The 19,818-nt window shown below is 51.7% G+C and overlaps 1 protein-coding gene across 1 annotated transcript in view; it reads left to right on the top strand.

Annotated features, from left to right (window-relative positions):
- Positions 1–19,818, top strand: part of LOC111144047 (FYVE and coiled-coil domain containing 1) — a 75,439-nt gene that overhangs the window by 6,852 nt on the left and 48,769 nt on the right. Inside the window, exons 2-7 of the mRNA XM_022498126.1 lie at positions 3,357–3,709; positions 6,998–7,104; positions 8,685–8,810; positions 12,608–12,714; positions 14,079–14,222; positions 17,566–17,656. Coding sequence (XP_022353834.1) covers positions 3,655–3,709; positions 6,998–7,104; positions 8,685–8,810; positions 12,608–12,714; positions 14,079–14,222; positions 17,566–17,656 — 630 coding nt within the window. The 5' untranslated portion in view covers positions 3,357–3,654. The remainder of the gene's footprint in view (positions 1–3,356; positions 3,710–6,997; positions 7,105–8,684; positions 8,811–12,607; positions 12,715–14,078; positions 14,223–17,565; positions 17,657–19,818) is intronic.

Raw genomic sequence — 19,818 nt, 5'->3', positions numbered from 1 at the left:
CCCTGGATAGCTTCGGGATGGGGCTGGTTGCCAGAGGAACGAACCACGTGGTTAGAGATTTGGCCCTTTTAGCCCCACCCAGACCTCTGGGAGCAGAGAGGGGCTGAGGATGGAATTAATCTCCAACGGCCAGTGATTAACCAGCCCTTCCCCTGTAATGAAACCTCCATCAAAAACTCCCAAGTGATGGGGTTCTGAGGACTTGTGGGTTAGCGAACAGCTGAGGTGCTGGAGCGTGGGGACCCCTGAAGGCAAGGAAACCCCACACACCTCAGACCAAACCTTCCCCCACCGCCACCCCAACTCTGCATCTCTTCCCCTTGGCCTGTCCCAAATTGTATCCTTTAAAATAAACTCGTCATAGTCATGTTTTTCCAAGTTTTGGGGGCTATTCTAACAAATTATTGAACCCGAAGAGGGGATCTTGGGGGCCCCCAATTTATAGCCAGTTGGTCAAAAGTACAGGGAGAAGCAGCCTGGGTCTTGTGACCAGCGCCTGAAGCTAGAACAGTCTCGTGGACAGAGCCCTTGACCTGTGGGGTCTGCCCAAACTCCAGGTAGGTAGTGTCAGCTTGGAATTGAATTAAAGAACACCCAGTTGGTGTCCAAACTGGTTATCTGTGTGGAAGAAAGCCACAATGTTGGTGTCAGGAGCATTGTAGACAAAAAAATCTCTCATCCCTCACCCAAAGGACAAGCTTTATCTCGAGACACAAGGACGTTGACCATGGTGTGCCTCGTTGTGTGCCTTTCAGTGGTTACTAATGACCTCAGACCCGGGAGGAGGGGAGCAAAATGCCAACAGCCATCCTTCCCATGTCCAGGAAAGTAGCATCCTGATGGTAGCCATGACCTTCCAAGGAAGTTTGGATTAACTTCCCGAAGCCACGGTGGGGAGGGCCACTGGGACCGGCAGCCCCAGCAGCCAGCTTCCTGGGGCACATTACCTGGGTGGTGACTCGGGCTTTTTGGAAAACCAGCTTGTGTCATCAGCAGCTGGGCCCAGCTCACCCCGTGACCTGGGAACTTGGCATAAGCGGAGCTTATGACTCTGAGGGTCAGGCCTGAGGGAGGAGGCCTCCCGGGAGCATGGGGACACACGGCCGCCTCCCCAGAGGCCAGCAAGCCTCGAGGAGCCCATTTCTGCCTGTTGAGGCCTATCAGGCCAGGATGCTGCTTTGGTCTGCAGACCTTGTATTCGTCCCGGCCGGCCTCAGAGAGGGCTGGTTTCCACCGTCGGTGCAGGGCCCCAGCCAGAGCCTGGGTGAGGCAGCTCAGGACCTGTTGCTGGTGTTGCTCCCTGCCCTCTTCCACATGTGTGGGTCTCCCCCAACTCTGAAGTGTGCACACAGACCAGGGGGCTGCTTGTGAGGACTTGGGGGTGTGGCAGCCGGCCACCCAGGCTCCCCCAGATCTTGCCTTTGTAAGAGTAGCCTGCAAATGGAATCAGCAAGTTTGTACCCTTTCAGGCTGGCTGTTTTCTTTTCATTTTTTCTTTTCATTTCTTTTCATTTCATTCCATTTCTTGGCATGGATCCTCAGCTCAGCCTTTTTCTAGGCCAAGTACCCATCACTTTTTATTCCTGTCTCTGTATGGACCTCTCCTGCCGTGTCCAGATAGCTGGATGTTTTTCTTTCTCCTTGGCTACAGCTCAGCTCCTCCAGGGCTGGACGGTGCCTTGAGTGCCTTGAGTGCCTCTGTGTCCCCAACCTGCACATAGTTAGCGCTTGACAGAGTGTGGAACTGGGGCAACTGTGCATTGACAGCGAGGACCCTCGACTCTCTCTACCTCTCTGGGAGGGGCTGGGGCGGGCACTCTGTAGAAGCCCTGCAGATGTCTCTTTAAGGCCCTGGCTGGTCCCCGCTTAGGCTCTGTGCTCAGCAGGTGACCTGGAGAGACGCCCAGGAATGGGCAAGCTGCTTCTCGAAAACCACTCCCACCCTCAGTTTGGTGTCTGTGCTGGGCAGGGTGCTTTCCCTTCCGAGGGGGGATTTAGAGGGCTCTGGGTGGATCCCCTGCATCTCTCGGGGCTCCGAGTCAGGAATTCCTGGGAGTGTGGTGTCGGTGTGTGCCTGTCTCATTCCCCCTCCGCCAGAGAAGGCTTCTCTTTGGGCCTTGTTTGTGCTGAATCACGGCTGAGCAGCTTTGTTAGTTAAAAATAGGACTTGGCATATCCGCCCAGTGATAGGCCCTTCTTGCTTCAGGCCCACACTGGAATGCTTATTAAATATTTGGAGGAACTTGAAACCCGGGACTATTTCTATCCCAGAGTCTTCTCTCCTGGACTCCTAAAGCAGGAAGGATAATATGGCAGCGAGAAAGTGAGGGCCTGCTTGTGTTAGAAGCACTCAGAGTGGCGGCACATTATTTGGGAGACGCTGGAGGGGGCCGTTCCCAAGCCAGTAGAAGTGGTTGGTCATTTGCAGCAGGGTTCAAACCACAATTCTACTTCCTGGCCCATGGCCTTAGACAAGTCACAGGACTTCTCGAACCCCAGGTTCTCCTTAGCACATTATCTACTGCACGAGGGTGATTGTGAGAGTAAAATGATCACCTGTGGCAAGAACCTAACAGGGCCCAGCACCCAGCACACAGTAGGCCCTCGTGTAGTGGTGGCTGCCCCCTGCGGCCCCCTTAGCCTAGCTAGCGGCTGTGACCACAACCTTGCACTGGCCATCCAAGGAAAGAACTGGAGGTTCTAGAGGGGGGACACAGGAGTGTCGGAGTGCGTTTCCAGACTTCTCCCCAGTGCCACTCGTGTCTCATCACCTCCATTGGTCTGCAGCCACTACTGTGTCCTTAGATCACTTTAGCAGCTGCCCGAGCAGGGTTGGTAACTCGGAATTCACCAGCTGCAAGAGGACTATAACCAAGCTTAAAATAGAGCCATGTCCCTTGCTGGACCGAGGGCTGCGCCGGTCCCCAGTGCAAGCCGAGCGGTGTCTACACAGCCAGGCTGAGCTGGACTCCGGGCATCTGCTTCCCCCACCAGGCAAGGCCGGCTTTCCTTGATCCCAAAGCCCCAAGGGCCCTCAGCCTCTTCCCTCCCCCGCCACCCGGCCAGAGGTTACTGACCGTTCCTCAGAGCAAACAAGCTGGGGGAGGTCATGGGGCCGGGCGTGGGGGAGACAGGGATCTGGTGGTGGCCGGCATGGTGAGCTCAGTGGCCCTCTGAGTGTGGGTTGGGCTGGTTCTGGCCTTGGTGTGTGTGTGGTAGCGGGGTGGGGGGGAGCCCCCGGGAGGCATTTCTAAAGGTGGAAGGAGAGTGAGGCCGTCCTGCCTGAGAGGGTGGAAGAGGAGAGAAGCTCAGAAGCAATGAGTCACACTGTTTGGTTGAACTTGCTGCTTTTTAAGCCCCAACCCAGGTCATTGTGTCTGAATAGAAGCGTGTCAGAAGCCAGCCGAAGAATGCCCGCTGAGCAAGGCCCCCACGGAAAGGTCAAGCCCTGCCTGTTGAGGGAGGACGCCCAGATGGGGCGACTTTGAGCCCAGAGCGGCGCTCCCCTTCCTGCTGTTGTCACGTTGTGTCGGTGACTGCCTCCTCCACGGTCTCCCTCTCCCCTTGTGCAGGTGCCACCATGGAGTCTGACCACTGCTGACCGGACCCAGGCGGGAGGTGCAAAGGGGAGAAGGGTGACCTGCACCCGTCGCCATGGCTTCCCCCATGGCAGAGAGCCAGCTCCAGAGAATCATCCGCGATTTGCAAGGTGCGGCAGTTTGGGGGCAGGGAGGCACACGGGGCTCGGGTGTGGGGGAGCTGGGGCTGTGCTCCTCCCGTCCTTCTCTCATCCTTGTCGCACGGGAAGTAATGGGAGTCCCCAGGACACAGCGCATGGAAGCATTTGGGGCTCGGGTGTCCATCCCGGGTCAGGCTGGGAGAGCTGGGTGGGTCCTCCTCTCAGGGCGCTGCGAAGCCAGTTTGTAAACAAGATCCAATGCCCTTTTTGGGGTCTGGGTTTGCTCTCAGTGTTTGTGCGTATGTGTGTTTTCAAGCCACCTGTTAAATCTTCAGCTGAATCCTGAGCCCTCGGGCCGTAATGGAGTTGGCTCATCTGGGGCGGCGTGTTCTCCTTCCTCTGAGCAGAATGACCAGCACCCGTCTTTCTTGTTTTGCTGTCCTCCCTGGTCCTGGCAGGCGGACAGCCTGTGTCCTATGACGCACTGTGATTCTGGGCCTGCTGCCTCCCGGACTTCCCTGAGCTCAGCAAACCCGCCGAGACTCGGAACTCTCATCTCGCTGGAGGAGGGCAGGGCTGGGGAGGCGCACGGGACGCCGAGGAGACTCAGGAGGAGAGTCCAGGGTTCGAGGTCACCCTTCTAGGTGATGTCCCGGGGGTCAGAATTCTGGCAAGTTTCCGGCCCACACCATAGCTCACCAGGGCGGGTCGTTAGGCCTCTGTGGAGCTCCAACACGTTGGCTACCACACAGTGGGAAGGTGACCGCCTCCTGCGTGTCCCAGCAGTGACAGCGTACTCTCCTGACAGCCTGAAGGTCCAGGTTCCTACCTGCTCAGGTGCAGTCTGTCACAGCCAGAGCCACTGGACGCTTCTCCTACAGGTCAGAAGGCGCCACAATGAAGATCACTCCCAGGCTCAGCTCCCCATTTATATAGCATCTGGGGCCTTGACCTGCTGATTATCACATGGCATTTCCCAGGTTCCAGGCCCTGTCCTGCATATGCCTTATGGATAACGACTCATGGGGTCCTCACATTTGGTCCGTGAGGTAGGAACCATTACCCCAGTTCTGCAGAGGCAGAAACAGGCACAGAGAGGTTAAGTGACTTGCCTAAGGTCACACACCCAGTCGGGCAGAGCTTGGGTTTACACAGATACCAGGTGCCAGAGTCTACTCTCTTAGACCACACCAGCCTACTTCCAGCTAAAATACTAGCTGGATTTTTTTCTTAAGTCTACACACGCGCACGCACGCATGCACACATACACACGCCGAGAAGGTGAAATGGCAGCCTGCCAATCTGAGTTCACCTCTGGCCTTGAGAAATCTCTCCACAGAGTAAGCCCTCTCTCCTGCCTGTCAGTCTCTGGTTCTCCAGGATGACTTTGGGACCCAGAGAGCTTTATTGGGAGGGAAGAGAGAGGAAGAGAGGACCCCCTGCTTGCACTCCTGATCCAGGAAGGAAGACATTGTTCAGGGGCCCTTTTCTACCCCACGTCCTGGCTGGTCTGGTCGTCACCAACATCCCAAAGCCATCTCAATGTCCAGTACCCAGCCCACTGAGCGCTTTGACACACCACTTTCTCGGGACCCTTCCCTTCCATCTGTTGGTAACTGTCTTCGTGGGCACACCAGAAATCTCTGGCACGGAGCAAGGAGTGGTGCATCCCTAACTGAGGTGTCCTTGGGCAGTGCTTAGCCTTCGGGTCTCTGCAGAGCAGCCCGCTCATCCTCCTGGTGACAGCAGTGATGACGACCTTGGGGTCAGCTCCTGGCTCCGCCTTTTAACCCTGGAAGATGTTGGACAAGTCCCATCACCTCTCCAAGGTCCCATTGCTTCCTTCACATGCTAGATCAGCTTGGTAACACCCGCTTCTCAAGACTGTTGACAGACGCAAGTGTGTAATTCACAGAAAACTCAGATTCTTCATAAGTAATGCATTTGGATTGGCAGAGATTAGAGCTGAAAACTTGATATTTCATACTCAAGGCTCCTTTCAAAATTTCAAAAGTTCCCAGGTCAGGGTATAAGGGTTAACCCTGCCTGAGGGTAGGGGAGGAAGGCTGTGCATCGTCCCTGGTCCCTGACCACCCCCCTCCCCCCGGCTCTTGATGTCAGCTGCGGCAAACACTTCTAGAGGGTGCCACTGGACAGCAGTCTCTTGGTATAAGAATCTGTCCCAAGAGCCCGGCTTCACCATTTGCTGACCTCTGCCGGAGAGGTCAGGGTCGATTAAATTTTAGCAGTTCAGGTTCAGTGTCAGTGCTGGGCAGGTCTGCTTTCCAGCCATGGTTCTAGAGCGCAGGGACGGGGGGCTCCTCTCCTTATGAGCCGTCAGAGAGCAAGATGGTTTTGGGCAGCATGACCCAGCCATCTCAACCGGGGGCGCTCTTCCCAGTGTCTACACCAAACCCAGCTTCTCACTGTCCCTCCGTGCCACAGCAGAGGCTGCGAGTGACAGTCAAGGTGGTTTTCCCTCTATTCTGCACAGGGAGGTCGGTTGTCTTAGAAGTGGAGAGGCGGGCTCCGTAGTCAGAGAGCCCTGGAGGAACCAGGCTTCTCATTTCAGCTCTGCCTTTTGCATCCCATGGTCTTTGGCCAAGTGCCCTGAGCTCTCCCGGAATTCCTTATCTGCCAAACGGGATGATGTTATCAGCCTTCGCCAGTCTCCGGTTGTACTTTCTTCCCCACATTTTAACAGCTCTGAAACTGGGATTATCTTAAAACCAGCTGTGTGTTGGGTTTGCGGAAATACAACCATGCCCGCCTCGCCAGTGCTGTATTAAAGGAGAAAGACCTGCAGAAGCCTGGCCCCTGATGGGCACTCAGCTCACGGAAACAGGTGTCGTTGTCATTCTTGGGATTGTTCTCGTTCCTCTTATTTGCACCTTCTGGTCTTCTTGAAACCAGGACGTAGCCTGTACTGAGCAGGAGAGTTAAAGTGAAGAACAACAAGCCACATGGCCAGAAGGAAGGTAAAGCTCTCTGGACGTCAGTGCGAGGGGCCTGCTGAGTGGTTCGTGCACATGGCGACCCTTCCTTGACCGAAGGCTGCATGTAGATGACACGGCCTGCGCGGTGGGCCTGCAGGGAGGACCGAGAGATGTGCTGGATCAGGGGGCCGTGGGAGAATACCTGTGAGCTCTCAGCACACCCAAGCACCTTCAGGCTCAGCCTTCCCTCCTTCTAGGGTCACATCCCACTTTCTGCTTCCCAGGTGCTCTGCCATCACTGACCGCTTGCTCCTCGTGCATCCCCGGGTTATTCTGCTTCTCTCCTGAAGCCAGTTACGTGTTCCTGTTTGTTGTCTTAAAGATGCGGTGACGGAGCTAAGCAAAGAGTTTAAGGAAGCAGGGGAGCCCATTACGGACGACAGCACCAGCCTGCACAAGTTTTCTTATAAACTTGAGTATCTCCTGCAAGTGAGTGACTCCTGTACCATGTTGATTTCTGCTCTGTTCTCTCGGTTCCCTCTCGAGTGACTCATGAGCATCAGGATGTGGTTCAGACAGCTCCGGGAAGCCAGGAAGCCCTCCTGGTTAGACTGAAAGTCGGAGCAGCTCTGGGTCGCTTGGAGCTCGAGCCTCCCGAGTGCGATCCTCTGGAGAATCGGAATGTTGCCCCTTAGCATGGCTGTGGGCATCAAGAATGTTCTTTACAGATTTAGACCATCTTAAAGCAGGTCACAAGGTAACGGCAGAGATCATAACTTTGGGGCAGTCGCCTCCCCCTTTGAGGATCTGGTGAAAGCTGTGGGATCTCTCCCGAAACAGACATGCCTGTGTGTGTGTGTGTGTGTGTGTGTGTGTGTGTGTACGCACCCCATCACCCACTCTCCAGGAGTGTGTGGACCCTCTGAAGATTATCCAGAAGCTCCCATTTTAGAGCCTTGCTGCTCAGAGTGCCGGGGTCCACAGACCAGCAGCATCAGCAACCCTTGGGCGCGGGTGAGAAATCTTTTCTCAGTGCCCACCCCGACCCGCTGAATCAGAATCTCTGAGGTTAACCCAGGAAGTTTTGTCTGAACACACTCACCCTGTAATGCTGACGTGTGCTTGCTTGAAGATGCACGGATCTAGAGAGCTCTGCAGATGCAGAAAAATACAGGCAATCACAGGAGGCAGGAAGGAAATGGAATGAAACATTAACAGAAGTTACCTTAGGAAGGGGCTGTTTGCATTATAATTTTTTTTCTTTTCTAGTCTTGTCAGGGTTTTCTAACATGTATGTATCTTAACTTCCATAACCAGAAACAAACACTGTAGGATGTTACGCTGTAGAAAGAAACACCTTTATCCTTTTGAACACCGGACGTGTGCATCCCAGCACGCTCCAGTCACAGCCCAGCGAAGCCCGGCTAGAGAATGAGCGCCTGCTGGAGGCGAAGCCCCGACATGTCGAGGGACTCCCCCTTCCCTTTCCAGCTGCTTCTGTCTTACATTGGGACATGATTTATGAACCTTTTCAGTTTTCAGTCGGCCTGTTTTGGTTTTGGATTTGAAACAACTCATAGCTGACATTAATTGGGATTTATTACATATTTGGGTATATTACAGCGTTGAGACTTTAAGTAGCCAGGGTAAGATGTCTCAAACTCATTTCCCTGAGTTGAGATAAAGTTGACAGTCTTCATGTTGTCCTTCAAGACTTTTCTCTCAAATGTCCTCATCCCGTGTGAACAATACCTCTGGTGGTCTTCTACCCATTTCTGTGCACCGAGGTCCTTTCAAGAGATAGTCTCTCCTGGGGGGCATTTACTCCTGAATCCCACTAGCTATGTGACCCTGGGCCAGCTGCTTAACCTTTCCCAGCCTCAGTCTCCTCATCTGTAAATTGGGGTTTGAAACACCCACCCTTATCTGCCAGCCAATAAAAATGGCGCCAGTAAAGGGCCCCGTCCAGGACAGGGTGACTAAGAAGCTGTTGCTGTTACTGATATTTAAATGGTGGGATGATCAGCTGCAGGGGTGGTCCTCCTCTCTCTGTCCCCCGGTCTCCACAGTTCGATCAGAAGGAGAAGGCCACCCTTCTGGGCAACAGGAAGGACTACTGGGATTACTTCTGTGCCTGCCTGGCCAAGGTGAAAGGAGCCAATGATGGGATCCGATTCGTCAAGTCGATTCCGGAGGTAAGCAGAGGGGCCAAGTTCCTCACATCTTCCTCTCTCTGCCTTAAGCATCTCTTGCCCAACCCGTGCTGCAGCCGGCTCCTTGAGGAGGAGGGTGGGGAGCGGACGGCTGGCGAGGAAGTAAGGAAATCCGGGCGCACTCAGTGTCCAGTGCTTGCTCAGGGGAGTGAGCACTCGCCAAGCAAGGGATGGCTCAGTCCTGACTGTGCTTCAGGCCACGAGCACGCGCCGTCTCAGAGCGGACTGCTCCCACTGAGGCCGTTCGTGGGGCCCACCGGGGGCCTACGACATGGGACGCCTCTGCCTTTTCAAGAGAATTCGTTCCTTAGATAAAGTGCTTAGAGTTTACTGGGTGCTTTCCCTATAATTTGTGCAGGAAACTTGTGTTTATAATGAAGAGAGTGATGTGCGCCATCAAGGGACTGGTTATGCTGAGCAGCTCCCCACATTGAGCTCTGAGCCCCTTGAGCAGACAGCTATTTCAGAAAACTCCAGAACAACACATTCTCCGTGCTCTCCTTTCTCTCTCTCTCTCTCTTTCTCCTTTCTCCCTCCCTCTCTTTCTCCCCACTTCCTTCCCTCTCTTGCCCTCTCTCCTCTTTCTCTCTCTCCTCTTCCCTGTCTCCCTCCCTTTCCCCACCCCTTCAGCCTCGTCACTCTGGGAGGGAAAAACTGTGCACCCTCAGGAGTGAGAAAACGCCTAGATTTTGGGCAGGAGGCCTAAAGCGTTTCTACATTTCATCTTTCTTTTCAGCATCTTGTCAGTACGTTTGGAGTCACTTTAAAGCCCGCAGCTGTGCTCCTTGGCCGGCCTCCCACAAAGGGCGCCGAGTCAGGTGCTCCAAGATCCCTTCTCGCTCCCTGCCAGCTGGAGTCAGCCGGGTTTCTTCTTATAGAGCATGACGGCCTTAAGTACGCTGACAGTGAGGGCCGAGCATTTCCCACCCTCTGGCGTCTGAGAAAAGGAGGAAAGACCTTGGCTGTGAGGAGTTAGTTCCTTGGATTTCTTTAATGTCCATGCAGCACCACGGTCTCATGAGAACTTGCCTGGTGGGACCATGGGGTCCCTGACGTAGAGCGTTTTCATGCATCACACACCTGGAGAGGGATGTCATCTCCTCTCCGGAAGTCTGGAAGAAGTTCTTAATGTCACTGTCCTGTCTTCCACTCTTCAGAGCAACAAAGGCCTTTGGCTTTATGGCTTCAGACAACTGAAGTCTGGAGTGAGTTTAGCTTAGTCCTCACGGCCCAGAGTTACAAAATGCGTAAATCTCCTTTTTGCATAATGCACAGACCTTTAGACAATCCGAGGCCAGGGAAACTGACTTCTCAGAGCAAAAAGCACTCGCTGCTTGCCCAGACGGCCCTGGTTCCTGGTGGCTGCGTGGGCTCTGCTTCCCACAGGCCCCAGTTGTCTCGTCCCCCCTGGAAGGCTCTGCTCTCGGGGGCTCTCTTGGGTGGAATGACTTGGAAGGGCACTTGGGCGCCAGGGCTTCTGGGTACTCGGGCCAACTGTAATAACCAAGTGTTGTCCGGGCCACCAAGCCAAAAGGTAAAAGTGAATGGATAAGAAGCCTTGCTGGGCCCCTCAGGCCCTCATGGGGTGGAAGGCAGCCTTTTGGGCTAAAAAGCCTAAGCCTATAATCGGCCACTTCTGGAGGTTTCAGAAAAAGCCCAGCCTGAGCTGTGCGACTTTCCTCCAGATGGACCAGGGTCTGAACCACGGTGCAGCTTGGTGTCCGGCTCTCGGCACAGTGATCTGACTGAGAGCAGAATCCGCTCTCGTGCGCCCTGCAGACTTCCTGCCCTTTGAGGCTGTTGGGTAGCTTCTGGGTATCATGCAGATGAATTTGGGCCAGATGCTAAAGATTTAATGAATTAGGTCATGAACCTGGAGCCGTGATGTCAGAACAGCAAAACTAAAAAGCTGGGCAGTATTTTCACCTGCAGTACAAAGGAGCTATTGATCCCCTCCCCCCAAGGATGTTCAAGATACCTCTTATAATAAACAACTCCATTTATATGTACACATGTCAGATCAGTTTGCCTAATAAGGCTGATTAAAAACACGGCCCAAATTGTTTGGCACTTGAAGTCTTCATGTTCTAAATGCTCTTACAGTGGCCGTTTTGCTGTTAAGGACAAGCCCATCCCTTGGGAGCTCATGGACATGGGCTGTCGTGTGAGGGTCTTACTGAATTCTGCAGGGCCTGTGTGTGGATGTGTCTGTCTGACCAACACACTTGGCCCCACAGCGCCTTGCCCAGCTGTTCTGCGCTGCCCTGAGTTTGCTGGACATCACCACTGAACACTCCATTCACCCTTGATCATCAGTGGAAAAAGTATTTGGATGTGGGGCTGTCCTCACGATCCTCCCAAAAACGTGTGTCCTGACCAGGTCTCTGCAGACAGGCCATGATGGTGTTTCTAAGGCCTGTGTGTCAGGCTGCCACCAACTCACCCACTTCCACTCCTAGGTATCCTGACCATGCCCCAGACTTACAGAGCACACGTGGAGACCTGGCTTACAGCCTTTCTCTTAACTCATGACATTTCACACCTTTTTATTTTGTTAAAGCGACTTCATACTGTGGTATCATTTCCTTGAGTCAGCAGTAAGGAGGCCTACAGCTCTGAGCTAGAAGGTGCTATGGCCCGGGATGTTTACATCTTCATTAATATGTCGGTGCTCGGGTCTGTACCACACATTTCCTGTCTTGGTGCAGTGCCATGATTGGTTTCTTGATAGTGTGGGGTGTTAGGACCATCGGTCCCCCGTCCCCCGCCACCAAGTTAAACATTTCTAACCTCTGAAGAGGCAAGGAGGGTATATGGGTCTTTACTTATCCGACCCAGACTCCGAGCCTGACAGAACTGGGAAGTTGAGAGTTTTCAAATTCCTGCCCGCTTACCTTGAACTTCTGGGTCCGAACCATGGGAATGAGCCCTGTTTGGCAAACTGGCTGTGTGGGCCCATAGTTGGCAGTCTCTGGCCAGCATACCCCACCTCCCTCCCAGAAGCTTCCAGAAACCTCTATAGAAGCCACGTTTTGGCACGATGAGATGAGGTTTTCGATGGCAGGCCTACATCTGGACCCTCCTGTGTTGTCCACCTGAAACAGAGCCACACCCATTTGTTCTTTAACCCAGGGTGACCGGGCCACACCTTCTGACTAATGCAGCGAGTTGGCATACCTTAAACGAAACCAACCCGGAAAGCATTGACACCTACAGATTTTACTGAGGGTTTCAGGAGAACACCGAGAAGGCTATCATATACCCATCAGAACTTCTTAAAAGTCCCCCCGATGCACCCCTGCCCTTGACCTCCCCTCTCCTCCCCCACACCCCCGGCCCCCACACTGGGGCTCCAGCCAAGCCTCTTGGCCTTTCACCCTGCTCCTCTTCTCCCATCACCTAAAAACAAGCCTGGACGTTAGCCAGACTGAGGCCATCTCTTGCTCGAGCTCACTTCTGATGCGAGGAGCCGTTCATTGAGCTGCCTAGTTTTATTCTAAATATTCCAAATTAAATCAGACAGTTTCACATGCGACGCTCAGCCCAGAGCTTCTGACGGAGCTGGGGTGGGAGAATGACATTCCCTGGAGCAGCCGCAGAAGTTTCAGGGCCTCTGATGAACGGGTCCCCCCTTGCCATGTTTACTGGAGTCTACAGGTTCTTCTCAGGTGGGGGATGGCAGCAAGTCAGGCTGCTGCAGGCCTTGCCGTCCTGAGGCCACATCTGCCCTTGGCATTCGGCCAACAGCTCTTCTGTTCAACATTGCCTGCCTTTTCCAGCTCCGAACATCTCTGGGGAAAGGAAGGGCCTTTATCCGCTACTCCCTGGTGCACCAGAGGTTGGCGGACACCTTACAGCAGTGTTTCATGAACACCAAGGTGACCAGGTAAGGGCGTGGCAGAGCTGGGGTTTACCCCGTGAGTGCGAGGGGGCCCCCATCCATCCTCGGTGCGCGTGGGGTGGTAGCACCTCTTGTGTACCGGGGAAGACAGGAAGCTCAGGGGGCCTGAGTGCCTTTCTCTAGCCCCACTGATGCCGGGTCACAAAGCAGGAGCTTAGAGCCAAAGCTCTGAGCTCCTGATGCCAGTGGATTTCCCTCGCGGGTGGCATGCCCTCGGTGCTGGCCCTAATGAAGGGACAGATCCCGCCGGCCACCGGGGTCCTCACCCGAGACTCCGTGTCAACGTCTGCTGGGTGTGTCGGGGCTCCCCGGACGTAGCAGTGGGCGGCCAGATTGGAGCCCAGGTTGTTGGTGGGGTCAGCCTTTGTGTGGCTGGTGCTAAAGTCTGAGGGGGGGAGGAAAGGGGGACTTGAGAATGTAAACGGGGCATCCCACGAGGAGCTGCAGCTCAGGCCCCTAGCAGCCGAACCTCTTTCAGGCTCCCTGCACCCTTTTCCAGCACTGCCTCCCCTCTCCCCAGGGAGTGTTCTTCCAGTTAATCAAAGAAATCCCTTGTGGATTGGGAAAAAAAAAAAAAAAAAACCGCTTGCGGGGAAAACACTGTGTTTCGTTTTGTCACCTTGAAGATTGATTTGCATAAAGACGTATCTCTCGTGCATGTGGCAGGCTCTGTGAATTCATGTGAGCTGAGAACCTTCGCACGTTTGATCTGAAGGTTACTTCGTTCTAGACGTTTGGTGAGAATCGTCCCCAGCCACTTGACATCCAGGGTGGCACCTTTCAGGGGACGCCACCAAGCAGCTCTTGACACGCACAGCGGTGGCGTCATTCCCACTTCTTGATGCTTCACGTGGTGCAGCCGCCAGCACCTCAAAGTGCGGCCGTTGTGTTTCTTGGCTTTAAAACTGGTGTCCAGACGGTCCTTAGCCACGAGCTCACCGGTGTGTATTGAATCCTCTCGAAGGAATAGAAGATGAGGTTAACATTTCACAGAGGAAGAGTTCTTTCCCCTGTAACTGCCCCTTTCCTGGCACATAACTTGAGATTTAAATTTTCTCGTATCCTTTTTGGGGACTGTTTAGGATGTCGATAATACACGAATAAGCATCTAGTTCATTTCAGTGATTTCCTTGAAGAAGAGCAAGCATATTTGAAAGTTACATGCTCCCACAGTGAAAATCAAATTGGGGTGTGTATGTGTGTGTGTGTGTGTGTCCCTGTCTGTCTATCTGTCTGAATTTATCTCGTTAGTAAGGAGTGAGAATTTGGTAAGGCAGAGCCGTATCAAATTCAGTCTTTGCTTTCCTTGGTTATTCTTGTCATCGATCCCTTTTCCTGCTTCCCTGCAGTGACTGGTACTACGCAAGAAGCCCCTTCCTGAAGCCGAAGCTGAGCTCCGACATCGTGGGCCAGCTCTACGAGCTCACCGAGGTCCAGTTTGACCTGGCGTCCAGAGGCTATGACTTGGACGCTGCCTGGCCGACGTTTGCCAGGTATTTTGAAGAATCGCTTGGTTGAAAACACGGGGAAAGAGATGTTCGAAGTTCTGAAGGTTGCCGCCAGTCGATGCAAAGCGGTTCGGTCACTCAGTAGATTACAGAAGGCTTTGCAACTCTTACGCCTGCGAGTTTTCTAGGCTTTGTTGAGTCTGACTAACGATAACATCTGAAGGCTCCAACCCAAAACTCTCCTAACCCTCCTCCCCGGCCAGGTGGTGTGAGTCAGTGGAGATGCGTATGCAAATCCCGAGGTTTCTTAGGTGTGTTAAGGGACTTGGGGATGGCAGCGGGGGAGCCAGTGGGCTTTTTCCTAATCGTGTTCTTGCAGAGTTCCTCAGAGGCCTTGAGGCCAGTGGGAGAGGGAGTTACAGCTCCCCCACCGAAGGGTAAGCGCGCTCGCCTGCCACTCCAGGAGGGGGATGGGAGGGGACAAGCTCAGACATTGGGCGACTTACCCACAGTTACCCAGTATTGCCGGGCACCAGACTCGAGTTCAACTCCAGTTCAGCACTTTTTTTTTGAGAGAGGGAGAACGCGCGGGCGTGCATGGGCATGTGTGAGAGCATGTTTGTGCGTGCACATGGGTGCACACGTGGGGAGGGGGGAAGCAGAGAGGAAGGGAAGAGAGAATCTCAAGTCGGCTTCATGCCCAGCACGGAGCATGGATCTCACGACCCTGAGATCGTGATGATCATTTAACCAACTGAGCCACCCAGGCGCCCACCAGTGCCGCGTTCTTTGCTTTGCTTTCTGTTAATACAGGTTGTTTTCAGTGTCCATTTTTGTATTTTTTTATTTAAAATATTTGCCCTGTGGAGAAAAGTCCTGAATCTGATGATGCCGTGAGCCGACCACTGAGATGAAAAGCTAATATTCTGCCGTATTTACTGCACGTGTCCTTTTAAAAACTTCTTCATTTTGAATTCGTTTCATAATTACAGCACAGTTGCCCCCGAAATGCCACAGAGCATTCATCCAGCCTTCACCCCGCCTCCCCAATTCCCAGTACTTTGCTACAACTGTTTAATCACTCTCTCTTTAAAAATACATGTTGGTTTATTCCCTAGGCCATTATAGAGAAAGTTACAGACTTGATTCCCCTTGACTCCTCAGGACTCACTGTGTACTTCCCAAAGTCAAGGGCACCCCCTTATGTACAAGCTCAGTGCGGTTATGAAGATCAGGGATTTAACGTGGATACAATGCCACCAATTGACAGATTCTAAGAATCATCCCAGTAATGTCTTTTATACTCCAGGAGCCCACCCAGGAGTTAATGCCAGTCTCTGGTCTTCTTGAATTTGGAACAGTTTCTCAGTCTTTGTCTTTCACAAATGTGTAGACATTTTTGAAAAGCACAGGCCAGTTACTTTGTAAAATGTTCTTTGTTGGAGTTTGTCTAGCGCTTCCTCATTGTCAGATTCAGGGTGAGCGTTTCTGGCAGGAGAACCCAAATGTTGTGTCGTCTTCAGCACAGTCTAGAGACCCTCATGGTGATTTGTCTCACGGGGCAGTTGCCTGTGACCATTAGGTAAAGGTGGTGTTTGCCAGGTTTCTCTAAAGTTATTGTCTCTCCCTTTGTAATCATTAGGTTTCTTTTTTTTCTTTTTTCTTTTTTTTTAAAGATTTTATTTATTTATTTGACAGACAGAGATCACAAGTAGGCCAAGAGGCAGGCAGAGAGAGAGGAAGAAGCAGGCTCCCCACTAAGCAGAGAGCCCGATGTGGGGCTCGATCCCAGGACCCTGGGATCATGACCCGAACCAAAGTGGAGGCTTTAACCCACTGAGCCACTCAGGCGCCCCAATCATTAGGTTTCTTATAGGAAGATACTTTAAGATTAGGTTAACCAACTAGGGCTTAGTCGGTTAAGCATCTGCCTTTGGCTCAGGTCATGATCCCAGGATCCTGGGATCGAGCCCCGCATCGGGCTCCCTGCTCAGTAGGGAGTCTGCTTCCCCCTCCCCCTGCTCATGCTCTCTCTGTCTCTTGCACTGTGTCTCTCAAATACGTAAGTAAAATCTTAAAGAAAAAAAGATCAGGTTGTTACCTCGCTTTTTCCTTAATATTTATATACCCACATTTGTATGTATTTTTGTGAGCTCTATGCCCAGCGTGGGGCTTGAACTCACAACCCCAAGATCAAGAGTCGCATGCTCTGCTGACTGAGCCAGCCAGGCACCCCTGTGTATTTATTCATTTATAGCAGAGTTGACTTATGGATTCTTACTTTATTCCGTGGGTTATATTCTGTCACTGTAATCATTAATTTGATGCCTAAATTGTTCCTTATTTGGCCAGCAGAAGCCCCTTCGAGCTCGTTCTTTTGGGTTGGTTTTTTTGTTTTTTTTGGATGTTGTCATGTCTGATACCATGTGTTTAGGAAATAAAAGATCACAAATCCAAATAAAGACCCACCCCACTCTCACGCTGTCCCCTTTAATTCCTGTCCAGAAGTAATGACAGCCCTGTAGTTGCCACACGTCATTCCCGAATATCTTTGTGTGTTACCGAGTGGGTATTCCTGCATATTTTATATACATGTGGTTTTATTTTGTATGCATTTATGAATTTTGCATATATCAAATCATAGGTAGCTCTTCTTTCGCAACTTGCTCGTCTCGCTGCATGTTGGAGATTTTTATCAGTGTTTGTTTGGATTTCTGTAGCTGCAGAGAGCGGGTTGACCAGCCATCTCCCACAGGCTGGGGTGGGGGGCGGGGTTGGGGGTGGATCAGACAGCTTCACCTGTTCATTTACCTGTTGTCCACGGTTGCTGTCATGCCGCCACTGGAGCATGTGTTGGGACCGAGACCAGAAGGCTCACAAGCATAAGATAGGTCCTTTCTGGCCCTTCGTAAGAGAAGATTGCTAACCCCCAATGCAGAGCATTCTGTTGTACGACTGAATGCCAGCTTATCTGTTTCCTGGTGGTACAGAGTTAATTAGGCTGGGTCTGCTGCCCCCAAGCCCGCTGTCACCTTGACTTATCAGACTGATTGCTGCTTTTCTTTTGCTAGCAGACAGACTGTGACAGGCACCCGAGGGGGTGAGGAAAATTTCTGCCCCCAGTGGGGAAATGATACATCCACTTAGTTCTTCCCGGGCAGCAGGTGGAAAGGCCTGTTACGTTCAGACTTAGAAGTGGAGCTGTCAGCTGCAGACCAGAGTAAATGCAATCTCTGGTAGAAGCTGATGGGTTTTTGCCTTTTTAGACTCTCTCCAGGAGGGCAATGCCCCCTGCTACCACCTCCTGCCTTGTGATAATCAGGGCCTCTGTGCATGCTTACTTGTGCGTGTTTCCCACTCTGATGCAGTCTGTCCTGTGGCCCTGCAGGAGGACGCTGGCCCCTGGCTCTTCGGCTTACCTGTGGAAACCTCCCAGCCGCAGCTCCAGCATGAGCAGCTTGGTGAGCAGCTACCTGCAGGTAAGACCAGCAAGGCTGGGAGTCTCCTCACCAGAATGCCGACCGGGCTGTGCCCTGGCCTCTTGCAACTCGGGGCGATGTGCTCAGATGCCTTTTTTTTTTTTTTTTTTTTAAGATTTATTTATTTATCTATTTATTTATTTGACCCAGAGAGAGAGACAGCAAGAGAGGGAACACAAGCAGGGGGAGTGGATGAGTGAGAAGCAGGCTTCCCGCTGAGCAGGGAGCTCGATGGAGGACTCGATCCCAGGACCCCGAGATTAGGACCTGAACTGAAGGCATATGCTTAATGACTGAGCCATCCAGGCGCCCCTCTCAGACACCTTTTATTCCAACTCAAGTAGTATAAACCCTCTGTTATCTGTGTTATTTCCTAGAGGCCGTGTTTTTATGACCCAATAGAACTTGAGCTTTTTATTAATTTTTTTAAGATTTTATTTGTTTATTTGACAGAGATCACAAGTAGGCAGAGAGGCAGGCAGAGAGAGGCGGGGAGGCAGGCTCCCGCTGAGCAGAGAGCCCAATGGGAGGCTCGACTCCAGGACCCTGGGATCATGACCTGAGCCGAAGGCAGAGGCTTTAACCCACTGAGCTACCCAGGTGCCCCAGAACTTAGGCTTTTTAAGAATTAAATTCTGTTAGAAGCTTTTCAAGTATTTTCTTTTTTTTTTTTTTTAATTTTATTTTTTATAAACATATAATATATTTTTATCCCCAGGGGTACAGGTCTGTGAATCTCCAGGTTTACACACTTCACAGCACTCACCATAGCACATACCCTCCCCAATGTCCATAACCCCACTCCCCCCAACCCCCCTCCCCCCATCAACCCTTAGTTTGTTTTGTGAGATTAAGAGTCACTTATGGTTTGTCTCCCTCCCAATCCCATCTTGTTTCATTTACTCTTCTCCTACCCGCTTAACCCCCCATGTTGCATCTCCTCTCCCTCATATCAGGGAGATCATATGATAGTTGTCTTTCTCCAATTGACTTATTTCGCTAAGCATGATACCCTCTAGTTCCATCCACGTCGTCGCAAATGGCAAGATTTCATTTCTTTTGATGGCTGCATAGTATTCCATTGTGTATATATACCACATCTTCTTTATCCATTCGTCTGTTGATGGACATCTAGGTTCTTTCCATAGTTTGGCTATTGTAGACATTGCTGCTATAAACATTCGGGTGCACGTGCCCCTTCGGATCACTACGTTTGTATCTTTAGGGTAAATACCCAGCAGTGCAATTGCTGGGTCATAGGGTAGTTCTATTTTCAACATTTTGAGGAACCTCCATGCTGTTTTCCAGAGTGGTTGCACCAGCTTGCATTCCCACCAACAGTGTAGGAGGGTTCCCCTTTCTCCGCATCCTCACCAGCATCTGTCATTTCCTGACTTGTTAACTTTAGCCATTCTGACTGGTGTGAGGTGATATCTCATTGTGATTTTGATTTGTATTTCCCTGATGCCGAATGATGTGGAGCACTTTTTCATGTGTCTGTTGGCCATCTGGATGTCTTCTTTGCAGAAATGTCTGTTCATGTACTCTGCCCATTTCTTGATTGGATTATTTGTTCTTTGGGTGTTGAGTTTGCTAAGTTCTTTATAGATTTTGGACACTAGCCCTTTATCTGATATGTCATTTGCAAATATCTTCTCCCATTCTGTCAGTTGTCTTTTGGTTTTGTTAACTGTTTCCTTTGCTGTGCAAAAGCTTTTGATCTTGATGAAATCCCAATAGTTCATTTTTGCCCTTGCTTCCCTTGCCTTTGGCGATGTTCCTAGGAAGATGTTGCTGCGGCTGAGGTCGAAGAGGTTGCTGCCTGTGTTCTCCTCAAGGATTTTGATGGATTCCTTTCTCACATTGAGATCCTTCATCCATTTTGAGTCTATTTTCGTGTGTGGTGTAAGGAAATGATCCAATTTCATTTTTCTGCATGTGGCTGTCCAATTTTCCCAACACCATTTATTGAAGAGGCTGTCTTTTTTTCCATTGGACATTCTTTCCTGCTTTGTCGAAGATTAGTTGACCATAGAGTTGAGGGTCTATTTCTGGGCTCTCTATTCTGTTCCATTGATCTATGTGTCTGTTTTTGTGCCAGTACCATGCTATCTTGATGATGACAGCTTTGTAACAGCTTTGTAATAGAGCTTAAAGTCCGG

The sequence above is a fragment of the Enhydra lutris genome, unplaced genomic scaffold (assembly GCF_002288905.1).
Source record: "Enhydra lutris kenyoni isolate GAN:26980312 unplaced genomic scaffold, ASM228890v2 scaffoldscaffold10, whole genome shotgun sequence".
NCBI classification, from domain to species: Eukaryota; Metazoa; Chordata; class Mammalia; order Carnivora; family Mustelidae; genus Enhydra; species Enhydra lutris.
The sequence above is the reverse complement of the archived record's forward strand: the minus strand, read 5'-3'. Positions and strand labels throughout refer to the sequence as shown.